Source organism: Myodes glareolus, chromosome 10 (genome assembly GCF_982192425.1).
Source record: "Myodes glareolus chromosome 10, mMyoGla1.1, whole genome shotgun sequence".
Lineage (NCBI taxonomy): Eukaryota > Metazoa > Chordata > Mammalia > Rodentia > Cricetidae > Myodes > Myodes glareolus.
This window is the reverse complement of record NC_142035.1, coordinates 59086736-59111303: the sequence shown is the minus strand read 5'-3', so window position 1 is coordinate 59111303 and position 24568 is coordinate 59086736. Positions and strand designations below refer to the sequence as shown.

Below are 24568 nucleotides of genomic sequence, written 5' to 3'. Positions count from 1 at the left end.
AGTTTCCACACTGAGGGGGCCACTGGAATTAAGCCTTTGGGTTGTTTTGTGTATTGTATCTGTGGGGCCAGCTATGATAATTTAAGTCTGGGCAGGTCACCCAAGGAAGTTCTTTACTTCCTCCAACCATTATCACCTGGGACTCTGGCCATCGATGAATTTCAATGGAGGCTGGAGTCTCATCTTTTGTTCAAAATGCTAATGTTAAGCCAGGCACGGTGACTAACCTCCCTACAAGAATAAATCTCTTGAAAAGGATCTCCTTCAACCATCTGCAAAGGAAAAGAGATAGGGCATCACTGGTACCCAGTGCTAATTTCTTTCCAATCCATGGATGTGAACTACCCAGGATACTAAAATCCTACCAGTCATTAGCCCTGCACGCACAGTAGTCTTGTGTTGTCTGTTCCCCTGCCCATTTTGGGCCTACAAGAGGAAAGCAAGGGTTACGGGGGACATTCCTTTGGGAGGAGGCACACTAAGTAAGAGTACCTGGATCAAGATGAGGGAGAACCATCCCAATAAATACTGGATTTAAAAAAAAAAAATGGCCGAAGCCTATGTTTTAACACTTGAATACTGAAGTTATGCCTAGTAGTTAACTAGCGACTTGGTAAATTCTGAGCTGTGCAGTGGTGGTACATGCCATTTATCAGAGGTGGGCGGATGTAAGCAGGAGGCCAGCTTGGTCTGCAGGGTTCCAGGACAGCCAAGGCTACACAGAGAAACCCGGTCTAAAAAAAAAAATTCATCCAACCAGCCAAACAAACAAAACAAAAACAAAACCTTGAAAACAAAAAACAAGCGGTATGGGGGGCTGGAGAGATGGTTCAGTGGGTAAGAGCACTGCCTGCTTTTCCAAAGGTTCTGAGTTCAATTCCCAGCAACCACGTGGTGCCTTACAACCATCTGTAATGAGGTCTGGTGCCCTCTCCTGGCCTGCAGACATACACACAGACAGAATATTGTATACATAATAAATAAATAAATAAAAAACCAAGTGGTGTGATGAGCTATACCCACAATCCCAGTACTTTGGAGGTGAAGGCAGGAGGATCAGTTCAAAGCCATCCTAAACTACATATGGAGTTCAGAGCCAACCTGAGCTATACGAGACCCCATATAAAATAAGATACAGGGCCAGTGAGGTGGTGACCAATGAAGTGTATAAAATAAAGCAGGGCCAGTGAAAGGGTGCCTGCTGCCAAGCTGATGTCCTGACTCCCTGGGACCCACATGGTGGAGGAGGACTCACTCTTCTTAGTGCTTCTCTGACCCTCACCCTCCCAAACACACACACACACACACAATGAATAAAATGTAATTTAAAGTTAAAAGACTGAGGGCAGTGATGCACACTTGTTTAAGAAAATAAGTAAACAAAATGAAATAATGAAATTAGATAATTTCATGGTCCTACTAAGGAAAGTCCACTGTGTGGGGCTGGAGGATGGCTGGGTGGTTAAGTGCACTGAGTTTGGTTTCCAGTACCTACAGCAGGCAGCTCACAACCACCTATAGCTACAGCTCCAGGGGATCCGACATTATCTTCCGGCCTCTGTGGCCACCTGCACACACGCCATTCATACAAGCAGAGACATACACATAAACTGGCCCACTGGAGTGGCATATGCAAAGTACTACATCAGGCTGACATTTGGCTTCCCGGACCCCTGTCCTTCCAGGGGCCTGCAAAGTTCTCCGGGGCCACACCCACTTCCACACCCACTCCCAAGGGCACGTCACTCATAAACTTGTAGGACACATCTTTCATCTCCAGATGGAGACTGTTTTTACCTCCCACCTCTCTCCTTGAGATAATCCACCCGAGACCAACTCTAAACATTACAAAAACAGTACGGATCAGCTAGACTAGAAAAGAATTTATTTCAATGGGTAGTACAGCAATGATACACCCTGGAGGAGGAGAGGGGACTCAGTCTGTTCTGTGCCCTCAGTGGGGTAAATAGCTAAGTCACCCTCCGTTCCTAGCAGAGCCCTCAGAGGTCCCAGATCCTGAGTTCCAGTATTGGGGTGTAATAAGCATTCCTTCTGTTTCTAAAAAAGGTTCAAACAATGTGCTCGCAGGAAGGCAAGCCGTGTGTTCCCTTGTCCCCCACTTTCCCTCATGAAATGACGTTCTTCTGTAAGAGCAGACTTCCAGTGTCAAGTCCCAGAAGAATACATCCATCTCTAGCTGGTACCAAGTGCCTTACGTCTTTAATCCTCCATTCTGGAGCACCTCTGTGGGCAATGTCTGAAGGTACTGCTGTCTCAGGCGAGGCAACTGGGAATACAGCTCAAAGCCCTCTGGGAGGCTGGAGTTGGGAAGCTTATAGTGGAGGAGATGCTGCCGCAGACCCTGTGGAGAGGGTAAAAACATGAAGTGGGTGGTGAGTCTGTTGAGGTTTGGTTCCTTAAGCCCCTGTATCTTTCATCTTTCCAATACCCACAATCCTACCTCATCTGCCAGCAGCCACGTTTTCTGCAGCATATTCCTCCGGGAAGCCTTCACCTCATCCTAGGAGCACAAGAGGGAGATGCGGTACCTGGCCAAGGACTGATACCCACCACTGGCCTTGTTTAACTCTCACCTCCTCCCCAACTGGACCACTGGCTCCCCTCCCACTCTTTGAATATCGAGATGGGACGTACTGAGCTCTTTGGGTCTTGGGAGAAGATGAAACTGTTGACATGAGCCACAGATACAGCGTAGAGGACAGGGCACCAGTGTGGACGGAGTGCGCCAGTAACCAGGGCCCGGAAATAGAGCTGAAGGAGAGGCAGGCTGTCTTCGGCAGGCTCTGTGAAGCACTCCAAGGGCACAGGCAGCTGTGAGGGAGGGAATGAGCTGCTGAGGGCGAGGGTGGAGAAGTGCACAGCGGACGGTGGTGGATGACTGCTGGCCGCAGGAGCCAGAGCATCAGGTCCTCCTTTAGGACATGGATGCAAACTGAAGGGCAAAGACTAGTGCTGGGCAGGGCTCAGAGCCCGAGCACCTGCCCGGGACACATAAAGCCCTGGGTTACATTTCCAGCACAGTATTGATTTCTTAAGCCTATTTAATGATGACAAATGCTTATGATGTAGGGCTAAATGAAAAAATTCTCTATGCAGTAGTTCCAATTTTATAAAAATATACAAGCATTCAAAAGAGACTAGAAAAAATATTAACAGTTGTACTGAGCTGGGAGTGGAAGCACAAGCTTATCATTCCTGAATACATCCAGAGGACTGGGACCAGCCTGGGTTACAAAGAAAGGCACCATCTCAAAAACTTTTTTTTTTTTGAGACAGTCTCTGTGTGGTTCTCTTTGTCTTGGAAGTCACTCGGTAGACCAGGTTAGCCTCAAACTCAGAGATCTGCCTGCTCTGCCTCCTGAGTGCTGGGATTAAAGGTGTGTGCTCCCATATCTGGCTCTAAAACTATTTCATTATTTATTTATTTATTTATTTATTTACTTATTTATTTGGTTTGTGGAGACAGAGCTCTCTGAGTAACAGCCCTGCTGTCCTGGAACTCACAGAGATCCGCCTGCCTCTGCCTCCCATGTGCTGGGTTAAGACATGTGCCCCATGCCCAGCGTGAGCTTCACCACCTGTTAGGACTTTGCCTCTTAGTATTATTTCCAGCAAGTGCTCCCCAAACTCTCCCCAAACTTCCACACCAGGCCAAACCTCTCTCCCCCATAACACCTTTTCCTTACAGAAAGTCCACTCTGATTATTCTAAAAATTCTCTTAATTCTGACTTAATTTAAATCTGGGTGATTGAGATCTATGGTTTTGTTTTTGGTCTTAGCATATCTTTCCTCTAGACTACAGGAGTTTACAAGCAGAAGGGAACCTTGATAATACCAATGCCTACTCTTTGCCAGATACCACGATAAAAACCCTCCTATTCTCTACCATCCCGATGGCTTCAAAGCCCCCAAAAGGTAAAATGAGGAACCCCAACACGCCAGAACTCCGCAGGCTCAGGACGGAGGCTAAGGCAGAGCACACACCTGAGTCAGTGGCAGGCCCAGGGCTCGCAAGACCCCCACGTGCTCCCCAAAGAGGGAGAGGCGCAAGGTGACACTGAACCGACGCTGCAGCGGAAGGAGGACCAGAGCCCCAAACAAGTGGTCCCCAAAAGAGACAGCCTCAAAGTGGTCTAAGAAGCTGGCGTAGAGATCAGGAAACGACGTCAGGCCAGGGAGTGGGCAGTCCAGGTTGAGGTTTGGCAGGACTTGGGGCCGACAGAGCCACACTAAAAGAGCTACCACCAGATGCTGTACAGGAGTCTCTCGGAATAGCTCGCTGTCTACCAGGAACACACACATGAGCCGTGCCAGGCGGGCACCAGGAGGCACAGCCCAGAGGGCCTCAGGGCGCCAGCTCTCCAGAACCAGCACCCACTGTAGGACCCGCATGGCGATGCCTACGGTGTCAGCAGCAGGGAGCCCAGAGGGAGCATCTGAAGCCCGATGGTAGAGATGGATCAATGGCTGGAAGGGCCAGTCAGTGGGCAGCAGGGGCTCCTTAGGTACAGGCAGTAGCAGGCTTGAAACTCGCAGTAACTCCCCGCGGTATAAGGCTTGGGAGGTCAGCAGGCTGGCTCTGGCTGGTGAACAATGGGCCAGGTAGCAGCTGCGGATGCTGGGGAGATCCTGGCAAGCTTGAACTAGGAGAGCACCTCGTTTACACTGAGGGTCCCCACTGTTCCTTAAGGACAGTCCATCAGAGAAGTCAGCTGCCTCTGGACCCCCTGATGCATTCTCCCTGTAACAGGACACAAAGCCAAACCTGAGGGCTGGGACCATAGCATCCAGATGGCTGTGCTTCCGAGTTCAGGCCTGTGCCTTTCTGCCCCGACAGCCTCTCACACCACAGTGTTGCATAGCACTTAAGAGATGGGCAGAGACGAGTTTACTTAAACTTCTGTGCTTGATCTCTAGCTGTGTGGGGATTACAGTGTGTCCCACCCAGCTAGCTCCTACTTGTTTATTCTGGTGTGTTTGGACCAGTTCCTATTTATTCATCCATCCATCCACTCATTCGCTTTTGAGACAGTCTCTTTCTCATGTAGCCCAGGCTGACCTAGAATTTGACAGGTAGCTAAGGCTGGCCTTGAACTCCTGATTTCCTTGCTGCTACCTCTCAAGTGCTGGGACGACAGGTGTGCATCACCATGCCAGGCCTCCCTTGAATCAGAGCCTCACACGAGCCACAGGTGCTCTACTGCTCAACCACACCCTGGCTCATGCCCACTTTGTAGCCATTGTCATACTGTAAAGTCTTACCATACTTGGGCAGGATGAAGATGAGCAGCCTCACCTTCACTTCACCGAGGGAATAACAAATTAAGTATAATACGTGAAGGAAAGAGACTAAAACCTAGGTTTCCCGGCTCCAAGATGCTGTTTTGTTAACAAAATTCAGCAGCATCCAAAAGCGCCAAACACCAAATGCCTGAAACCCCTGGACTCACGGTAGGAACTCCAGCCGGAACACACAGCTCAGCAACAGTTCTTGGGCAAGGTATTCACTTCCAGGCAGCAGCCGGCTCAGCAGGGCCAAGGCTATGGTATGGTGTAGGGCAGTACTGGTGGCTGGCTGTGGCTGCAGTGTTGCCTAAGGAAGAAAGATGGTGTTAGTCAGTGCAGGGAGGGCAGCAGGGAGAGTACAAAGCAGAGCTGAGCGAGGAAAGGGACAGTGGAGGACAGCAGCCAGGGAGCACGGACTGGAGCAGGAGCTGCATGCAGTGGAGAAGTAGGGAGGACAGCAGGGTGGGGGCTGCCTCTGCGGACAGGAACCCACCGCTTTTTGGGCTAGCGAGAGCACCAGGTACTGCAGGTGGTACTCGTGGCGCAGGGCCCAGGCAGAGAAGGGTGTGAGCTGTGGGGCAGGCACAGGAGCCACACACTGGAGAAAGTAGTTCTGGAGTCCTGGGGCAGTCAGCACAGCAGCCAGCTGAGGAAACACGTCTGTTCAGACCTGGAAACTGACTCTAAAGTGTTCCAGGGCTCCCCAGATGGCTGTCCCCTCCCAGCCACTCAGAAAAACAAGGCCACCCTTCTTCTGGCCACCTCTCCCTTTTCCCACCCCAGCTACCTCTGCCCCATGCCTAGCCTCTAAGTAGGCACCCAAGGTTTACCTGTCCACAAAGCCCCTTGTGGATCCGGACCAGAATGTTGAGGAGAGAGAGGAGGGCAGTGAGGAATGGGAAGGGTGAGGTTGAGCCAGCTATACTGAGAGGGGGACAACCTCCAGCACAGCCCAGGGACACAAGGCTGGGGAGAGCTTCAGGAGCAGGAGCACAGGACAGCGGGTTGCAGAGCGGGGAGCAGTGCCTGCAAGGAGAACGGAGATGCTGAGACGGCTCTGGCCTGGAGAACGAAAGCGGGACCCGGTTGTGCAGATCAGTGCTCACGTTCCTCAGAGTCCCAAGGGTTCTCCCTGCCGGGGCCCCTAAGGACCCACTTACTGGGATGGATTCCCCCAGCCACCCACACAGGGCATACCTCAAGGACTCCCACAGACGGCCCAGAGAAGGCTGACTCAGCAAAGGCAGCAAGAGCTCATCCAGCAAGCGCTCCATGTCCTGAAGCCAATCCTCTGGGCACAGCTGTGACTGGAGGACCAAGAGGGGCACTAAGCTGACAAGCCAAAACACCCATTTTCCTCATCCTATAGACCCAGACCCCCCTCCATGCTAAGAGCCTCAAAAAAAAAAAAATCTGTCTGGAAGCCTTCACAGCCTGACCTTTCTGAAGGACAGACAGCCCTGAGCTTCCTCCAGGACACAACATCTAGGGGTACATCAGAAGAAAAGACAAGCTGAGCTGCTGCTCAGGGGTCTCTGGTCCCATCAACAAAGTTCCTGGGAAACAGCAGCAGGAAGACACAGGTAGAAGTGAGAAGCAGCTGTCTAGCATGTGTGAGGCTCCGGGTTCCACTCTCCCACTCCCAGTACATCCACACATATCAACTGCAAGCCACAGAGACGGGGAGAGGTGCCAACAGAGAAGGGGTGGGGAAGTGGGGTCAGAACAGGAGGAAGAGGGTAGGACGCAGACAAGACAGGCAGGCTGCACTCACCTGCTGGCTCCAGGACTGGTAGTAGGCACCCAGGAAGAGCAGGCAGGCACTGGGCACGGGACCCAGGGCATTCCATACATCAGGTCTCGGCAGGAACTTTAGGGTCTGCTTTAGACATGGCTCGATCAGTGGCTGAAGTCCAGATACCTGCGCCCAGGTGACTGAAGAAGGGATGGCCGACACGCAGGCCTCAGCAGAGTCACTGCCGGAGTATCAAAAGGGGCAAAAGTGTGGATCTGGCTGCCTTGCTCCCTGTGGAGGAGCATTCCCACCTGTCCTGGGTTGTTGTTGTTGGGCACGCCTGCCGGCAGGCTAGCACCTAACCTACCTGCTGGGTTCAGGATGTGTGCTGCTAGCTGCCAGGGTCAGCTGGGTAAGAAGAGTGAGCAGAGAGGCAATCCGCTGCATGGACAGTGGCTTTGGGGGATGGGTGCTGAGCTCTGTAGGCAGGGTCTGCAAGGTCCGCATGAGCACTGGGTACAGCTCCCTGGGGAAGAACAACTGGCCTTCAATGTACGAAGAGACCAAGATGAGGGCACAAAGCACAGGCCTGCCAGGAGCCTCCATCTGGTGAAAGAGCATCAGGAAGGAGAAAGCCCCAGGATGGAGACACTGTGCATGGCTAGGTCCTGAAACTTGGGACGGCTGCAACCCTTCCATGTTGCACCCCAAAACGGATCTGACACCTGATTTCACCAATGTACTAATGCTTTTGTCAAAGACTGCAGCTAACCCTCCCTTCCCTAGCAGGTCCTGACTCCCAAGCCAAGCATCATCCAGCAGACATCCCTTTCTTCCCTAGCAGGTCCTGACTCCCAATCATCCAGCAGACATCCGCTCACCACTCTTGGCCTCCCCTCCTTTGGACCCTGAACAAAGCTGAAGGAAGTAACAGTAAGACTCAAAACACATAACAGAGGGCTCTACAAGAGGCCTACCTCTTGCCTTCCTCACCTGTAAAGGTCGCCACCTTGGCCGTAGGAGGCGACCACAGCCCACAGACGGAAGGCCTCAGTGCTCAGCATCTCTGCTTCCTCAGCTGGCAAGGCCAGTTCTTGTGGAGCTTCGGCTATGAACCGGCTCAGACGGCTCCTGAAGTCAAAGCTGCTGAACTGGAGATGAGCAGAAGGTGTGGTATCAGCATTTTCCAACTGGTATCCAGTTCTCTCTTGGAAAAAGGCTCAGGCTGGTCCCATTCTAAGTCTCTGTGAGGCTACAGGGCCTATGACTCTGGGCAGGGGTGAAAGAATCTCAGGCCCTCTCCTTCATCTTTTGTAAGCATTTATTTGGGGCTACAGGAGCTCACATGTCACAGCATGCATATGGAAGTCAGAGCAAACTCGCAGTCATTTCCCTCCTTCTTCCCTGTGGGTTCCGGAGACCGGCCACAGGTCATCAGGCTCGCCAGCAGGTGCTTCACCTGCTGAACCGCGCACTGGCCAGTGCTCTTTTCTCCTTTCTGGACAGTATCTGCTAAGTACCTTTTCTAGGCTACAGGTGACAAGTACCTATCTGCAGCTAGCAACTCTGGATCAGTTTTGCGTCAGAGAAGCTTCCCCACGTTATGAGACCAGACTAGGTCCAACGGACCCAGGTGCCCAGGCTCCTGCCTGCTGGTCTCTGTTGTGTTTCTGAGCAACTGGATCAGAGAGGAAAAGGAAGGTGAGGTGAAGTAGCTTTCCAGCATTAATGGATCATGTTTAATCTAGCCCAAATCAGCCCTGTCTTATGCCCTCCAACTTTTGCCTTGGGTCCTGCTTACCAGTCGGGCAGCAATATTCTTCCCAGCTGAGGCCAGGACTCTAAGCAGTTTCATGGCAGCAGCACAGGGCACTTTGTGTAGACTGGAAGTAGGCCCCACCCCCATGGGGGACCAACTGGTAGGCAGGAATTCTTGAACTATGGTCTCTATTAGCCGAGGACACTCTAGGACCTGCAGGAGACAGGAGGACAAGGGAGACAGACAGGATCAAGATGAAGTCCCCCAGCTGGGCACAGACCATGGCCTTATGCCTATAATCTCAGTACTCAGGACGCTGAGGAAGGATTTCTACAAGTTCCAGGCCAACCTGAGCTACATCATGAGCTCTAGGCCAGCCTGTGCTATAATGAGACCCTATCTCAAAATAACAGCAGCAACAAAAATAACAATAACAAAATCCACAAAATAAAGAAGGAAGAGCCCGGGGGTTGTTTGTCCATTCATTGCCCTTCTCCCCTTCTCACCCTCGTGGCTGACTCCAGGGAATGCCGGGCCAAGCGGATAAGCACAGCCAGGATGTCAAGGACCACAGAGGGCCCTGGGCAGGTCACCTCCAGCACATAGCGCAGCCGAGGCAGCAGGTTGGTAGCCAGAAGCCCCTAGGACTCAAAAGAAAGAAACCCATTGCCACATGAGGTGAAGACCCAGGTTCCCTCTCCTGCCCAGTAAACCTGCCCACTAGCTCAAGGACTGGAAGGTAGATTGCCATCTACCTTGATGACATCGTGTCTGGCCAGGTCAGGGGGAGGGCGGCTTTCTTCCTCAGGGGCCTTCTTCTTCGCCTTTTTGGTTGTGGGTTCTTCGTCCTCACCTTCATCGTCTTTGTCCTCCTGGCTGGGCATCAGAGGGAACACCGAAGCTCCATGGTACCAGGAGAAGGTGCTGTCAAGGAGCTCCTGCCAGAGGATGGGGCAGGGTGGGGAAGACATAGAAAGTAAGAAAATGGTTCCGGGGTAGAGCAATATTCCTTCTCCCAACATACACGAACAGCAGAGGCAAGGCTTCCAGGACTGCTCTCTATTCTCCATTCTGCCTGCAAAGCCTTGGCAAAGGGCATACCCAGAATGAGGAGCAGAACCCCATTCCTACCCCTGACATACCTCATCTCCAGGAGCTACTAGCAGGGTGCGAAGAGCCCGGACGGCTGCTGCGATGACACCGTCTACCCTGTCATCCAGAGAGAAGCGAAGCAGGAAGAGGAAACCAGCATCCAAGAGGAGGCGCAAGATACTGCCCACTAGGCAGTCTCCAAACTCACCAGCCTGGGCCTTGGGGTCAGGGGGATAAAACTGTTGAAGCTGCAGAACTTGTACAGAACCTTTGCTGACCCATGACCTTGCATTTGACCCATTCCTAGTCTGACCCACAGTACAAAGAAAAAGAGTCTAAGGCGAGGGGTGAGGGATGCGGTGGAGCTGGGTAGGACCAGGCCCACAGTCCACTTACCCTGCCGATGATCTGGGACAACACCTGCAGTGCTAGGGCTCTCTGCTGGGACACCTGGCTGCGGGTCAGATGGAACAGCTCCTGGAGAGAGTACCCTGCTCGCTGGTGCAGGGACAAAAAGTCAAAAGGAATCAAGAGACAGGGCAGTGTCCCCCAAACACCAGGAAGATGTCGAGGAAAAGGCAGCATAAGTCAGTGATATCATCTAGTTCTCACTCTCCTTGGAGCCTCAAGCTGATAAAGAATACAGGACATGCACACAGCAACGGTGGCATAAAGCAGACAGGGATGCAGTAGCTGCTGGCTTTTTTTTAAAAGATGTGTTTTATGTGTATGGATATTTTGTCTACATGTACATCTATCTGTACACCAGAAGAGGTCAGCTTATCCCATGAGACTACAGTTACAGATGGCTGTGAGCCACATGGGTGTTGGGCATTGAACTCAGGATCTCTGAAGGAGCAGCCAGGGCTCTTAACCACTGAGCCATCTCTCCAGCCCAGTAGCTGGTGTTTAATTTCTAAGCAGAAGACAGGTGTGAAAAACGAATCTGGTCTTAGTGGTGGGGGTAGAGCTTCAATGGCCTAGTATGGACTAAGGGTACAGCCGTTGCTTGGAGTGAGCCCTGTGAGGCTGTGAAAATAGGGTGACCATGTGGTGGTCAGCAGAGTGGTACAGCAGGAGGAGAGAAGGCAGAGCTAGGGGGTCTATGATAGGCTGCACTGCCAAGCTAGGAGCTGGGACCGTATTCTATGAGCAAAGGAGACTTGGGAAAGGTAAGAAAATCAGGATGGCAGCCCCATGAGGGATGGAACTGTCTAAGGGAAAGCACGCAAGGCCTGGCTTTGAGTTCTACAACAAGATGCCAGTAGGAGGAACAACAGCATTTTGACTCTAAGAACTGAGTGACCGCAAGGCCATGAGCTAGAGCAGGGCACACAGATCAAGGGCGACTGACCAGATATCCTTTTTTTCTGCACAAATGTTCCACACCTGCCAAGAGCTTCCCAGTCTTGTCTGGGTCTCACGCCTTACCTCTGCCTCTTCTCCATGGTGGTGCAGGCCCAGGTGGGTGGGCAGGTCCACGTCAGGTGCCAGGAGCTCTCCTTGAAGGCTGAATCGGGCCTGCATTCTCTAAGAGAAGAAGAAGAACTGGGCTGGTGCAGCAGCGACTTCTCCATCACACTCAAGCCTTTTCGGACTGGGCCCGAGCGCTACCTCTGACTAGAAATGAGGGTCATTTCCTTAGGGCCAGGCAGGAGATGGGAGAAGCTGAGAGCACAGAAGAGCAGCAGCCACCTGGTCCCTCTCACCTCCTGAGTCTGCTGCCGTCGGAGCGGGGGCAGGTCCTGGGTCCAGTGGAGCTTCTCCAGCTCAACAGTGTCCATATGGAGCCACTCTTTGTGGGGGGTCACGGGTAGTTTCAGTGCTAGGGAGGTAGAAGCATAGCATTCCTCAAGGGGCTCAATTCACTGTCTGTGAGATTCCCCACTGGCAGAGGGCAGCTGCTACAGGCCCTCTGCACTGTCTAGCAGTTCCTACCCTCAGCTATGGCTCAATGGTATGGTTTGGGGGCTGGAGCCCCTGGGAACTGGATGAACATTTCAACTCTAGCAGACACGGCTGGTCCTGGCTTCAGCCCCTTGCTGACTCCAAAGACTTGTTCGAGAGAGAAAAAGGAGAAAAGAAAGAAGAGGAGGAACAGAAAAGGAAGACCATCTGCCAAGGAAAGTACCCCAGTCCCTCTCTGGTACCAGACCACTGAAGGAGCAAGGGAACAGGGACAAAGAAGAGGGGCAGCTATGCTGACCCAATGGTGCAGGATTTCAAACACCTCTACCACATCCTCTGGCTTCCCCACCCCCACCCGCCCCCACTCAACCTGCCTGGCTGGCCCAGCAGTCCTCCAGGAGCAGGAGGTTCCGGGTCATAATTCAATTTCCTCTCTTGTAATCCCTAATGGAATAATCTTGTTTCTGGGAAATAAGTGCTCCCACTGGCCCCTGCTTCTGGTCAGGCGTGTCTCTAGTCCTGCATCAGATTCTTCTCCCCTTACCCTGGTCCTGCCATCCCCCGGCAGCACAGAGGAGGGAGGAAGCAGGAGCTGTGCACCTGCAGCAAGTGCAGGAAGATGCCTGTCTCAGGAGGGAGCGGAGGGAGCACCAGTGGCACCTTGCTGCCTCTTCAGGTGGGAGGGAGAAGTGGTGGTAACAGGATGGGAAACAGAAGCGTGTGCACCAGCAAATGAGGGCTATCTGAGCCAATTACAGCACTAATGAAGATTAACCTTCCATTTCCACCTCTCCTCCCCATCAGCCAGGTCAAGGGGGAAGGACAGTTTTTTCTACTCTTTTTTTTCCCGTGTGTGTGTGTGTGTGTGTGTGTGTGTGTGTGTGTGTGTGTGTGAGAGAGAGAGAGAGAGAGAGAGAGAGAGAGAGAGAGAGAGAAAGTAACAAAACAGTCCTCGGGAGTGGCTTTTCTCTTCCACCATATAGGTTCCAGGGATCTAACTTGGGCTGTCCGGCTTGGAGGCAAATGCCTTTATCCTCTGAGCCATTTCACCAGCCCACTCCCTCTTCTGTAGTTTTGGTGTCCTGGAACTTGATCTGTAGACATCAGGCTGGCCTCAAACTCACAGAGGTCTACCTGCCTCCGCCTCCTGAGTGCTAGGATTAAAGACGTGTGCCACTACCACCTGGCTTTCCTCGCTACTCTTATCCACCAAAAGATGGTGTCTCTCCTCCCCACCTGGGGCTCTGGGCTCCAGCTTGTCCTCCTCCATGGGCTCACTGGTAGATGCTGACATGATGGGCTCTTCTTTAGCGATTGGAACTGTGGGTCTTTCTGGGCTCTGCTCCTTGGGGTCCTTGGTTCCTGCTTGCTCCAAGGCATGGCTATGAGATCTCAAGAAGGCAACCAAGCTGGGGTCTGGGAGTGAAGGTGGAGAGAATAAGCAGGGTGGGCACCCCACACCTGACACCCGCTGAGAGCTTCCACCTCTGGGTGCCAAGGACAAGACAAACTGCTTCCCAGGCTTGGCCCAGGACCCTTGCACTCTCCTGTGGCTCTTTAATGACACTGCCAGCCCACACCTGTATAGCCCCTGCTCTCCACAGTCCTCTGAACCACTCTGGCCACCAGGCCAGAAATCTGAAGCAGCTGTGGCTTAGTGACTGTTGACTAGAGCCTAAAGGATAACACTTACATGAATGAGTTTTTTCAGACAGTTTGTACATACAGTCACTAAAAACTGAATACATGCTCCATAAGTGCTCACTATACCATGCGGAACTCTGAGAAAGGCGTGGCAGACCACACTCTCCTGTGTAGAACAGGAAGTACTGTAGTTACACTAGAGGGTAAGTACGGCTGTAATAAGGCACAGCATGAACTACGGCAGCTAGTGCGGTGATGCAGATGGAGCCAGGGTGGCTAGACTGGTCAGAAGCACTAACTCTTAGACTGAATCCACAGGACCAGGTGTGTAGAGCGCTGTCTGGCACATGCAAGGCTCTGGGTTCCCTGTAATACTCCCCTGCTGCCCCACAATTAATTCGTTCTGAAGTTCTCACCATCGATGTGACTTGTGGAGAAGTTTTTAAATTTCTGAGCCTCTTTTTTTCTCCTTTATAGAATTTTTTAAATCGTTACTGGGGATATGGGAGGTTATATGGTGCAATGGGGAGGCCAGAGGACAATTTAGTGGGATCAGTTCTTTCTTCCACCTTCACGTGGGTTCCAGGAGTCAAACCCTGGTCATCAGGCTTGCTCAGCAAGCTCCTTTACCAACTGAGTTATCACACAGCTTCAAGTTTTAAGTTTTTGAGGAACGGTCTCACAGAGACAGTAGGCCTCAAACTGGTCTTGTAGTTGAGCATGAACTCTGGTCCTCACACGTGCTGGGATTAAAGGCCTGTGCCACCCTGAGCAGCAGAGACTGGGTTGTTTTTGGTTTTGAGTTTCTCTGCATAGACTGGAAGTCGCTCTGTAGACCAGGCTGGCCTCGAACTCACAATTACCTCTGCTTCATGAATGCTGGAATTAAAGGCATGCACTACCGCTGTCGGGCTATTTTTTTGTTTTTTGTTTTTTTATTAGTAAAGTTAAGTTAATACCTATTTCTCCCAGTAGTAGAGGAATAGTTTAAGAACAAAACAGAAGAAATGCATGAAAGTATTTGACATACATCACATCAATCTCCAATGCCACTAAATAAATACCCAAAACACGTCTGCCCTGTACTAGCACATGCTGTAGTGGCTCACTGCTTCCCTCAGCTCCTTTAGGGGCTAGAGGTACAGTTCATGATAGGGTACTTGCCTAGAATATGTAAGGACCAGGGTTCAATCCCAGCTACCAAAGTAAACAAACACACACACATAGCAAAGCGCCTGGCACGCAGAGTAGGCCTTCCCCAACAAGTAACAGCTGCTGCTTAGCTTGGTCCCAGCAGGGAGACCTAGCATCATTACCAAGCTGAGCCAGTAACTGCTGCTGCTCCTTCAGGATCTCCTCGGGAGCCATGGCTTGCAGTCTTGCAACATTCTCTTCGTGTATGGTCTGGACCTCCTGCTCGGCTGCCTGGCTCCTCAGCCCCTTCCCTGTGACCAGATTCGATCTGTGGAAGTCATGGCTGCCCCCTGGAAACTGGCTGCCTTCGTCCCTAGAGGACGGTGTCTCGGAGGGCACAGCACCTGAAAGAATCGTACAATCAGCTTTATTACTCTGTCCTCCTGGCTCTACCCAGACCTTCTTTTCTCTTCAATAAGCCAACCAGTCCCAGAGACCAGTGATGAACCTGGGACTTTGCTGGACGCCAAACAGAAACCACACAGCATCCCAGGCATTCTGGGGAGGCGAGGTGGCGGCTTCTCAGTCATTCCTCCCTTAAGACTTATATGGGAAGACTTCCCTCTGAGTCATCAGATCCTGACACAGCCATCCACCACCAGGAGTTTACCTGCTGCTCTTCCACATCACTAATGAAAACCTGGTCGATATCCTTTACAGTCTCTACCAGATGCTAACCTCACCTCAGTACTTCCTCTTCAGCAACAGTCTCAGTGCCTGCTGTTCAATTCTGTAAGTAATGTAGCTCTCAAGGACTAGAGGCCAAGTTAATAACTAACCCTCCCTTAGTAGTTTCTATCTGAAGTCAATTCAAAGTATGCTTGAAGGAGCTGTAGACCAGGATGGCCTCGAATTCAGAGATCCACCTGCCTCTGCCTTCTGAGTGCTTGGACTAAAGGTGTCGGCCATCAGACACTACATAGCTGTTAGTTATTTTTTATTTAAAAAAAATTCTTGTCAGGTGCTGGTGGTACATGCTTTTAATCCCAGCACTTGAGAGCCAGAAGGAGGCAGATCTTTGTGAATTAGAGGCCAGCCTGGTCTACAAAGTAAGTTCCAGGATAGTCAGGCCTAAACAAAACAAAATAAAACAACAACAACAACAACAAAAAAAAAACATTCAAGTCTTTTTTTAAAGACTTCTTTAGTCTGGAACTGGAGTTGTGGATGGTTGTGAGTCACCATATAGGTGCTCGGAACTGAACCTGGACTGACATCTGCAAGGAAACAAAGATAAAAGGACAGAAAGACTAAATAAACTACATTTGAGAGCTGAAGTTGTAGTTCTGCTTTAGCATGCACATCCTTGCTAGGATACGTGACGCCCTGGGTTTGATCCTATAACCATATAAACTGGGCTTGGAGGCACAGGGAAGCGGGAAGATCAAATTTTAGTATCATCCTCCACTAGACGGTGAGTTCAGGCCAGACTGGAAGACATTACATCTGTCTCTACCCCATTCCACCACAACCTAAAGAAAGAAAGTACATTTATAAGAAACAAAGAAGACTAAACTTAAACGTTTCAGCCCAGCACTCACCCTCTGGTGGGTCTTCCCCAGCTGCTGAGACCCGGTTTTCAGCTGCCCTCCTTGCTGCAATCTCTTGGGCGAAGATGCTCCTCTTACCCGATGCTCCCAATTTCCCCTGTAGGGCAAAGAGAACAACCCAAGCTGCTGAAATTTATTACTTGCCCTTCCTTAGCTCCTTAACCAAGGCTCTGCAATGAAGAGGAAAGAAATTTTCTCAGAAGCCAGAACTTCTGGGATATGATGATACATATCTGAAACCCAGCACTCTGGAGGTACAGGCAGAAAGAAGAAGAGTTCAAGACATTCTCTGTTACACAGCAAGTCTGAAGCCAGATGGAGAAATGAGACCTTATCTCAGAAGAACAAAGAGAACAACAAGATGGCTAAATTGACAAGGGGACCTGAAGCCTGACAACATGAGTTTGATTCAGGGGACTCACAAGTTGGAAGGAGAACTGACTCCTACAGGTTTTCTTCTGATTTCCATACCCAGGCATGAACACACTTGTGAGCACACATACAAATACACAACACACGTGCACACACACCTACACCCACGTGAAAGTACTTGCTCTGTAAGCATGAAGACCTGAGTTTGTATCTCCATAACCCATGCAAAACTGGGCACAATTAGCACTTATCTGTAATCCCAACATTTCTAAAGCAAGATGGGAGATAGAGACAAAAGAATCCCTGGAAATTCAGAGGCCATCTAAGGCTGGGTGTGGTGGCCACAACTTTAATCCCAGTTCTCGGAACAGGAGGCAGGTGGACCTCTGTGAGTTCTGTGAGTTCAAGGCCAGTCTGGTCTATACAGTGATCTCCAGGTCAGTCAAGACTACATAAGAGAAAAATAAAAACAAAAAACAAAGGCCATTCATCTAGCCTGACATGTAAAGCAGCAAACAACCAAGATTAACTATTTTAAAGAAGGTCAAAGGTAGGGAATGACACCTGAGGTGGTCTTCCGACCACCAGAATTTGCACATACCAACTTGTGCACACACATCAAACACTCATATACATACACACACTGAAAGGAAAAAAAAAAGAAAATAGGACTTAAGAGAGTGGATACAGTTCAGGACATATAGCCTGCCTAGCAGCAGGAAGCACACTGTATTCAGTTCCCAGCACTGCATAAGAAACACAGCAATTCAAACACTTGGGAAGGCTGAGGCAAAAAAAAAAAAAAAAAAAAAACAAAAAACAAAAAACAAAAAACAAAAACAAACAACTGTGAGTCTGAGGTCAGCCTCTTACAAGACTGTCTCAAACAAAACTGGTGTGGGGCTCAGTGATTGCGAGCACTTGCTGCTCTTACAGAGGACTTGATTTCAACTCCAGCACCCAGAAAGTGGCTCATCACCATCCATTAACTTCAGTTCCGTGGGTTTCAAAACCCTCTTCTGATCTCCATGGGCACCAGATAAAAATGAAATTTTGAAGAAGAGGACTGAAGAGATGGCTCAGCAGTTGAGAGAGCACTCACTATTCTTCCATTCCCAGCACTCCATCAGGCAGCTCACGATTGCCTAGAACTCACTTCTGTGGGCATCAGCACTTGTGTGCACATAACCACCCATACATAAAAATAAGTTCAAAAAATTTTTTTAAATGATTTTCCAATACAGGGTTTCTCTGTGTATCCTTGGCTGTCCTGGAACTCACTCTGTAGACCAGGCTGGCCTCGAATTGCCTGCCTCTGCTTCTGGAGTTCTGGGATTAAAGGTGCACATCACCACACCTGGCTTAGTTTTAAAATAATAATAATAATAATAATAATAAAGGACTTTCCTTGTCGGGTGGTGGTGGCTCACACCTTTAATCCCAGCACTTGGGAGGCAGAGGCAGGCTGTGAGTTTGAGGCCAGCCTGGTCTACAGAGTGAGTTCCAGGACAGCTAGGGCTACACAGAGAAACCCTGTCTCAAAAAAAAAAAGAACTTTCCTAAAGTACCTAGAGAAGATTTACCCTGAAACTCCCTAAGCACCACCTGTGCTAGATAGTATTATGCCAACGGATACCGCTAGAGTTATCTGGAAGGAGGGAAGGAACCTCAACTGAAAGAACAGCTCCGTAACATCTGGCTATAAGTCATTTTCCTAATTAGTGAAAAATGGGGAGGGCCTAGCCCATTGTGGATGGTGTCACTCCTGGGCTGGTGGACTTGGGGTCTATAAGAAAGCAGGCTGGGCACTGGCGAGATGGCTCAGAGGATAAGAGCACTGGCTGCTCTTCAGAGGTCCTGAGTTCAATTCCCAGCAACCACAAGGTGGCTCACAACTATCTGTAATGAGATATGGTGCTCTCTTCTGGCCCACAGGGATACATGCAGACAGAATATTGTATATATAATAAAAAAATCTTTAAAAAAGAAAAGAAAAGAAAAGAGAGCAGGTTGCGGAAGCCATAAGGAGTAAGCCAGTAAGCAGCACTCCTCCATGGCTTCTGCATCAGCTCCTCCTCCAGGTTCCTGCCCTGTTTAATTCCTATGCTGAATTCATCAATGATGAACTATGACATGGAAATGTAACTGAAATACACTCTTTTATCCCCCAGTTGCTTTTGATCATGGTGTTTGCTGCAGCAACAGAAACCCTAACGAGACCCCACCTAAGGTAACCCTGCTTACCTGTCTCTCCTTTGAGCGATGGAACACAGCGGGGAAAGGGACACCACTGGACACAGGCAGAGTCACAGTGACTGAACTTGTATCCCGCTCCTGTGGCAATGGAACACCAAACAATGAAGATGCACAGGTTTCTCCAGAGTGAACCCTAGTCCACTGGCCTCAGGACCCTCATTCCAAGGGTTCCTGAACCTATATTGGATCTGTCCTAGGTGGTCTAACCTAGCCCTAACCTGACTGCAGCACCCTCTGCTCATAAATCCTTTCTTCTCCAAACGGGATCTCCTCTCCCCCTCCCCCGGCTGGGCTAACACGTACAATAATTTTAGACAGAACCGCGGTGATGTGCTGATCGTGCCTACTCAGCCTCTCCTCAGGGTCTTCATCATGAGGCAGGGCATGGCCAGGGCTGGGTCTAGCTCTCTTTGCAGGAGCGGGCACCAGAGCTGGGGGCACATCTGGGAGATCTGAAAGAAAGAACCCAGATGTTGAGTATAGCCACACTTTCCTAAGAAGATATCAGAGCTGGGGGCAGCAGCAAAGAACAAGACAGATGCTCTGGGCCCTGGATCAAGCTGTGTTATCTTGGGTAGGACATTAACCTCTCTGAACCTCAACCTCTTCATCTATATAGTGGAGTTGCAGAGGTGCAGAGCTGCCCATGGTGGTGCACACCTGGTATCCTAGAATTAGGCTGAAGACCGCCACAAGTTCACAGTTTGTGCTAAATAGCTTGAGTCACAGAGCAAGACCATTTCTCACAAACAAAACAGAATGCTAAAAAATAAAATAAAAATAAAACAAACTTTCAGCAGCAGAGGTTAGAGCTGGAACAGTATTCAGCCACCTCAGGAGAAAAAGGGGCTCCCTTAGGTTGACCCCTCTCTCCTCAGGAGGAAAGCGGGCTCCCATAGGCTGACCACTCTCTCCTCAGGAGGAAAGCGGGCTCCCTTAGGCTGATCCCTCTCTCCCCATGCCCATCCTGCAGGCACTCACTGTCCAGCATCACCACATCCCGACGGTCCTGCGGTGGGAGCTGGTCTGGGTGAACATCACCATGTCTCCTACTTCCTTTCACCAGCTGTACCGCTGGAGCCGCACCCGCCTCGAGGAACTGACTCTGGAAGCGCAGTAGGTCCACCTCAGACTCTCCAGGCTTTGGTCTGGACAGCATTGTGACACTAAGGCTGTGACCTCTGTATGACTCCTTCCAGTCCTTCTTGCTGTGGAAACTCTCTCATTAACCCCTAGGAGCAATCAAACAACAGCCTTTATTACCAAGCACTGACTATGTTTTTCATGAGTCCATGCGAACTCACTCCTCATCACTGCCATTTCTTTCTCTCTCTCTCTCTCTCTCTCTCTCTCTCTCTCTCTCTCTCTCTCTCTCTCTCTCTCTTTTGGCGGAGGGAGGGGGTTGAGACGGGATTTCTCTGTAGCTTTGGAGCCTGTCCTGGAACTAGCTCTTGTAGACCAGGCTGGCCTCAAACTCACAGAGATCCTCCTGCCTCTGCTCCTGAGTGCTGGGATTAAAGGCTAAAGGCATGCGCCACCTCCACCCGGCTGCAGTTCTTTCTCCATCAGCACTCCCTGGCCATCAATCCAGTAAAATTATTTAGAGGCAAGGATGGCGGCGCACATCTGTAACCCAGCACTAGGGAGTGAAGGCAAGGGGGTACAGAGTTTAAGGTTATCATTGGCTATACAGTAAATTCAAAAGTCAGCCTGAGACACATGAAATTCTGTATAAAAAAACAAATAAGAGTTGGCATGGTGGCACTTGGGAGGCAGACGTAGGTGGATCTCTGTGAGTTTGAGGCCAGCCTGGTCTACCTAGTGAGTTCTAGGACAGCCAAAGCTGCATAGTGAGACCCTGTCTCAAACAAAACAAAACAACAACCAAAAAGGATATATAGCAAATTTAGGTTGTTTACAATCTGTGGGTGGCAAAACTCTCAAAATGTTCTCAAACTAGATGTTGGCAGTAACCTTATAGATGCACTAAAAAGCCACTGAATTATAAATTTTAAAAAGGTAAATTCACCAGGTATGGTGTAACATGCCTTTAGGGAGGCAAAGGTTGGTGGAGTTTTGTGAATTTGAGGCTAGTTTGGTCTACATAGATCTTGTCCAAAAATAAATAAATAAACAAACAAATATATCAACAAGGATTCAATGACTCAATAAATAAAGAAAGACACTTGCTGCCAAGCCCGGCAACCTAAATTCAATCCCCATACATGGTCAAGATAGAGAACCAACTCCTGCAAGCTGTCGTCTGACCTCCACAAGCACACTGGCATGAGTGCCTACCTTCACAAAATACATTAAATAATAACATAATAAAAAATGTCAAAATGTGGCACATGGGAGAGCCCAGTACACCAGTCATCTTCCAAAGGCTAAGAACAATAAGAAGCAAGGAGATACTAGCCAGATAGGTCTGAATTGTAACAGTGCCGCACATCCAGTCCTATGCAGGATCATATGTAATAACTATTAACAATAGTTACTAGGCCAGTATAGAAAATATTCCTAACACAAGGACTGAAGGGAACTACAAGTCAGCTGCGATTGGCTATACCTGTAACTCTAGCACTCAGGAGGTTAAGGCAGGACTGAGAGTCTCAAGATAGTTTGTGTGATAATATAACAAAGCCTTGTTCCAAAAAAGTCAAAAACAACATTGCCTCTAAAAATGCTTTTTGAGCATTTTCTTTGGGCTGAGTGGTGTACAAATGGCTGTAAGTGTTCACAGCACTCCAGTTACATAGTTACAGTGTAAGACCATCTCAGAAAAAAAAGAAAAAAAGCCAGACTAGGCTACTAGGCTAGGAGACACACTCTCCATCCAGAGAGAGAGAGAGAGTCAGAGAGTCAGGTATAGGTCAGTGGCACAGTGTTTGTCTAGCATGCATAAGGCCTTGGTTTCTCTGCCCAGTAAACACACACACACACACACACACATACACGGCTGATGTGGGTAGATTAGTAGTAGCATTAGAAATCAGTAAGTCAGAAATCAAATACCAGCTCCACTACTTATTAGGGTAAAATTAGGCAAATTATTTGAGCTATTATAAATTCAGTTTCAACTGTAGAATGCACAGGGCTGGGACACCAGTAATCCTAGCATTTGGGAAGTGGAGGCAGGAGGATCAGGAGTTTCAGGTCTGCCTGGGATAAATGAAACCTTTCAAAACAACAACAGTAAAAGATTATTGCACAAAACGTGACTACCACAGTACCTGTTATATAAAGAAACCTCAGTGAATGAAAACAGCTAGCTCCATGCTACGTAAAGAAGCAAATGTACTCCCCTCACAAACTTCAGGAGAGATTTGTCCAAAATCAATTCGTGTTACAAGCTACACCCTGAATCACAAGAAGGATAGTTTCTACAGATTAACTCAACAGCGAAGGAAAACTAACAATGGATTCTCTGGGTTTTCGAAATGCCCCGTACACTGTAGCCTTCGCTTTGAGGACACAACCTGTCCGGAGACTGCGCTGAAGGCTCGAGTTAAGCATCTTTTGAATCACACCGGTCAGCCACGGAAAATGAAGAGCTGTGCCCCCGGTCTGTGTGACACAGGGGTCTCAGTCACTGTGGTGCAAAGACTCCCAATCAGGTAATGACAAAGTAATCGGACACCTTGATCCTGCGTTCTCCGCTTGAATCACTTGCAGCCAGCCACCTACTCGAACGAGGAAGCCCTGGGCGCCGCCATCTTGCCCGTGCGGAGCCGCACTTCCGCCTCCGCTACAGTTCAGCTTCCGCCCAGCAGCCCGGCCTGCGGCGTCCGACTTGGCCGCGAGTGTACTGAACCTCCCTGTCCCGCTTTGAACCTGAGCCCCAAGCAGGGAAGCCTGCAACACCTGACTCTATACAGGCGATCGAAATACGCGCGTTTGGTGTACTGCAGTCCCAGGCCTTTGCACACACCCGCAGCTCCGCTGGCGGAGGCAAAGGCTGGCACAGCCGTCCTTCCGTACTCTTCTCCGCGCTTAACTGCATCCTCTATTTCAGCGCCGGTGCTCGCAGTCGGCACACAAAAGCGGCACAGACGCTGACCTCCCTGTGTGCTAAGGACAAATGAGAAGAGAACCGAGAGAAGGACCCAAAGAAAGCAACACTCCCAGAGAGTAAGCACTAGGTGTTGGAGAGAAGACAGAAAAGAAAGGGTCTCGGTGTCTTCAAGGTTACACGCTTCCTTTCTTGCCTTTGTTCACGTCAGTCTCCCTTCCTGGCAATTCAGCCCCTTTTTCTTTGCCATCCCCTTCCAAAAAGCCTTTCCCCTTTAAGGAATAGCCTCGGTCAACAGTAAAACCTTTACCAATCAGGTCTGCTCACTGTACAGAGCTTGGAAGATCTGAAACCTGAGCACTTTCATTACCGGCTACCTTTTCACAAGATCAGTTCTTCCAGCCTGGTGATACCGAAGGCGCGAGCAATCCCAGAACTTGGCGGAGTGATTTTGGAGGATGGACCGATTTAAGGTTGGCCTGGGCTACAAAGTGCGACCCTGTGTGGTTTTTGGTTTGGTTTTGTTTTGATTTTATCTTTTTGGTTTTTCAAGACAGGGTTTCTCTGTGTAGCCGTGGCGGTCCTGGAACTCACTCTGTAGAACATCCACTTGCCTCTGCCTTCAGAATCCTGGGATTAAAGGTGTGAGTCACCACTGCCTGGTTTTGAGATTCTATTTTTTATTTTTAGATTTATTTATTTCCTTTTAAATATACAAATTTTGCCTGTGTGTGTGTGTGTGTGTGTGTGTGTGTGTGTGTGTGTACCAGGTGCATGCCTGGTGCCTTGAGAAGTCAGAAGAGGGAGTCAGATTGCCTGGAACTGTAGTTATAGATTGTTGTGAGCAACCAAGTGGGTGCTAGGAATCAAACCAGGTCCTCTAGAAGACCTAACATGTGCTTTTTAATATGTATTCATTTTATCATATAAGTGTATACGTGTTTTGCTTGATTGTGTGTATGTTTACCATTTGCATGCCTGGAGCCCAAGAAATTAAAAGGAGAGTCTCAAGAGGGTGTTGGATATCTTGGAACTGCAGTTACAAACAGCAGTGCCTGAAACCAAACCTGGGTCCTTTTTAAGTGCAACAAGTGCTCTAAACTGATGAGCCATCTCTCTAGTCCAAGGCTCTGTTTTGACAAAACAAAAGTCCTGTGTATTAAAATAGACTGGATAATCCATTGTTTTTTGTTTTGTTTTGTTTTTGGGTTTTCAGGACAGGGTTTCTTTGTAGCTTTGGATGCCTGTCCTGGAACTAGCTCTTGTAGACCAGGCTGGCCTCGAACTAATAAAGATCTGCCTGCCTCTGCCTCCCGAGTGCTGGGATTAAAGGCATGTGCCACCGTCGCCTGGTAGTCCATTGTTTTTTGCCTGGATAATGCTCAGCACTTGATGTATTGCTATGCACATGGTTATCCTTAGTAATCATTGTTTGAGGCCATCCTAGGACAGTCAGTGTTAATTCAGTGGCTTAAAACTTCAGCAGGCGGGCTGGAGAGATTAAGAGCACTAGCTGTTTTTCCAGAGGACCTGAGTTCAATCCCTAGCAACCACCTGGTGGCTATATCCCATCTATAGTGGAATCTGATGCCATCTTCTACACATAAAAGTGTACATGCAGATAGAGCACTTATGTATATAACATAAATAAATAAAACATTAGCAGGCATCAGAATTTGCTGAAGACTGGTTATAACACATTGATGAAGCTATAATCCCAGCACTGCGGATGCAGAGG

General features: G+C 49.5%; 1 protein-coding gene and 1 long non-coding RNA gene across 5 annotated transcripts; one reads left to right on the top strand and one right to left on the bottom strand.

The window, feature by feature from the left end:
• Positions 1-1868: 1868 nt before the first annotated feature.
• On the bottom strand, positions 1869-22580 carry Rpap1 (RNA polymerase II associated protein 1). 3 transcript variants are annotated; one of them, XM_048459650.3, is made up of 25 exons: positions 22459-22580; positions 19800-20050; positions 19122-19270; positions 18807-18896; positions 16182-16287; positions 14763-14984; positions 13039-13218; positions 11604-11719; positions 11326-11424; positions 10291-10392; positions 9945-10112; positions 9558-9740; positions 9309-9443; positions 8845-9015; positions 8037-8194; positions 7411-7569; positions 7083-7284; positions 6506-6615; positions 6139-6370; positions 5802-5954; positions 5473-5615; positions 4007-4763; positions 2656-2832; positions 2462-2521; positions 1869-2362 (listed from the first exon to the last, which is right to left on the bottom strand). In XM_048459650.3, the coding sequence occupies exons 2-25, from the start codon at positions 19975-19977 to the stop codon at positions 2213-2215; spliced, it is 4200 nt and encodes a 1399-aa protein (XP_048315607.3). In that variant the 5' UTR covers positions 19978-20050; positions 22459-22580; the 3' UTR covers positions 1869-2212. The 3 variants fall into 3 exon arrangements, with proteins under 3 accessions (XP_048315607.3, XP_048315610.3, XP_048315609.3); XM_048459653.3 differs by having other exon boundaries at positions 6139-6334; XM_048459652.3 differs by lacking the exon at positions 22459-22580 and adding an exon at positions 22349-22370.
• Positions 22573-24009, top strand: LOC146892593 (uncharacterized). 2 transcript variants are annotated; one of them, XR_015739105.1, is made up of 2 exons: positions 22573-23303; positions 23388-24009. It is a non-coding gene; the product is annotated as an uncharacterized LOC146892593 (long non-coding RNA). The 2 variants fall into 2 exon arrangements; XR_015004058.2 differs by having other exon boundaries at positions 23384-24009.
• The last annotated feature ends 559 nt before the right edge of the window (positions 24010-24568 follow it).

What these genes read in the sequence shown, in the direction of transcription:
- Rpap1 (XM_048459650.3), bottom strand. Translation starts at nt 19,977, where the DNA reads ATGCTGTCCAGACCAAAGCCTGGAGAGTCTGAGGTGGACCTACTGCGC. An exon ending in GCAGTTACTGGCTCAGCTTG is followed by an intron (nt 13,219 to 14,762) that starts GTAATGATGCTA and finishes CTTCACTCCCAG; the next exon opens with ACCCCAGCTTGGTTGCCTTC. An exon ending in ACACATCCTGAACCCAGCAG is followed by an intron (nt 7,285 to 7,410) that starts GTAGGTTAGGTG and finishes ATACTCCGGCAG; the next exon opens with TGACTCTGCTGAGGCCTGCG.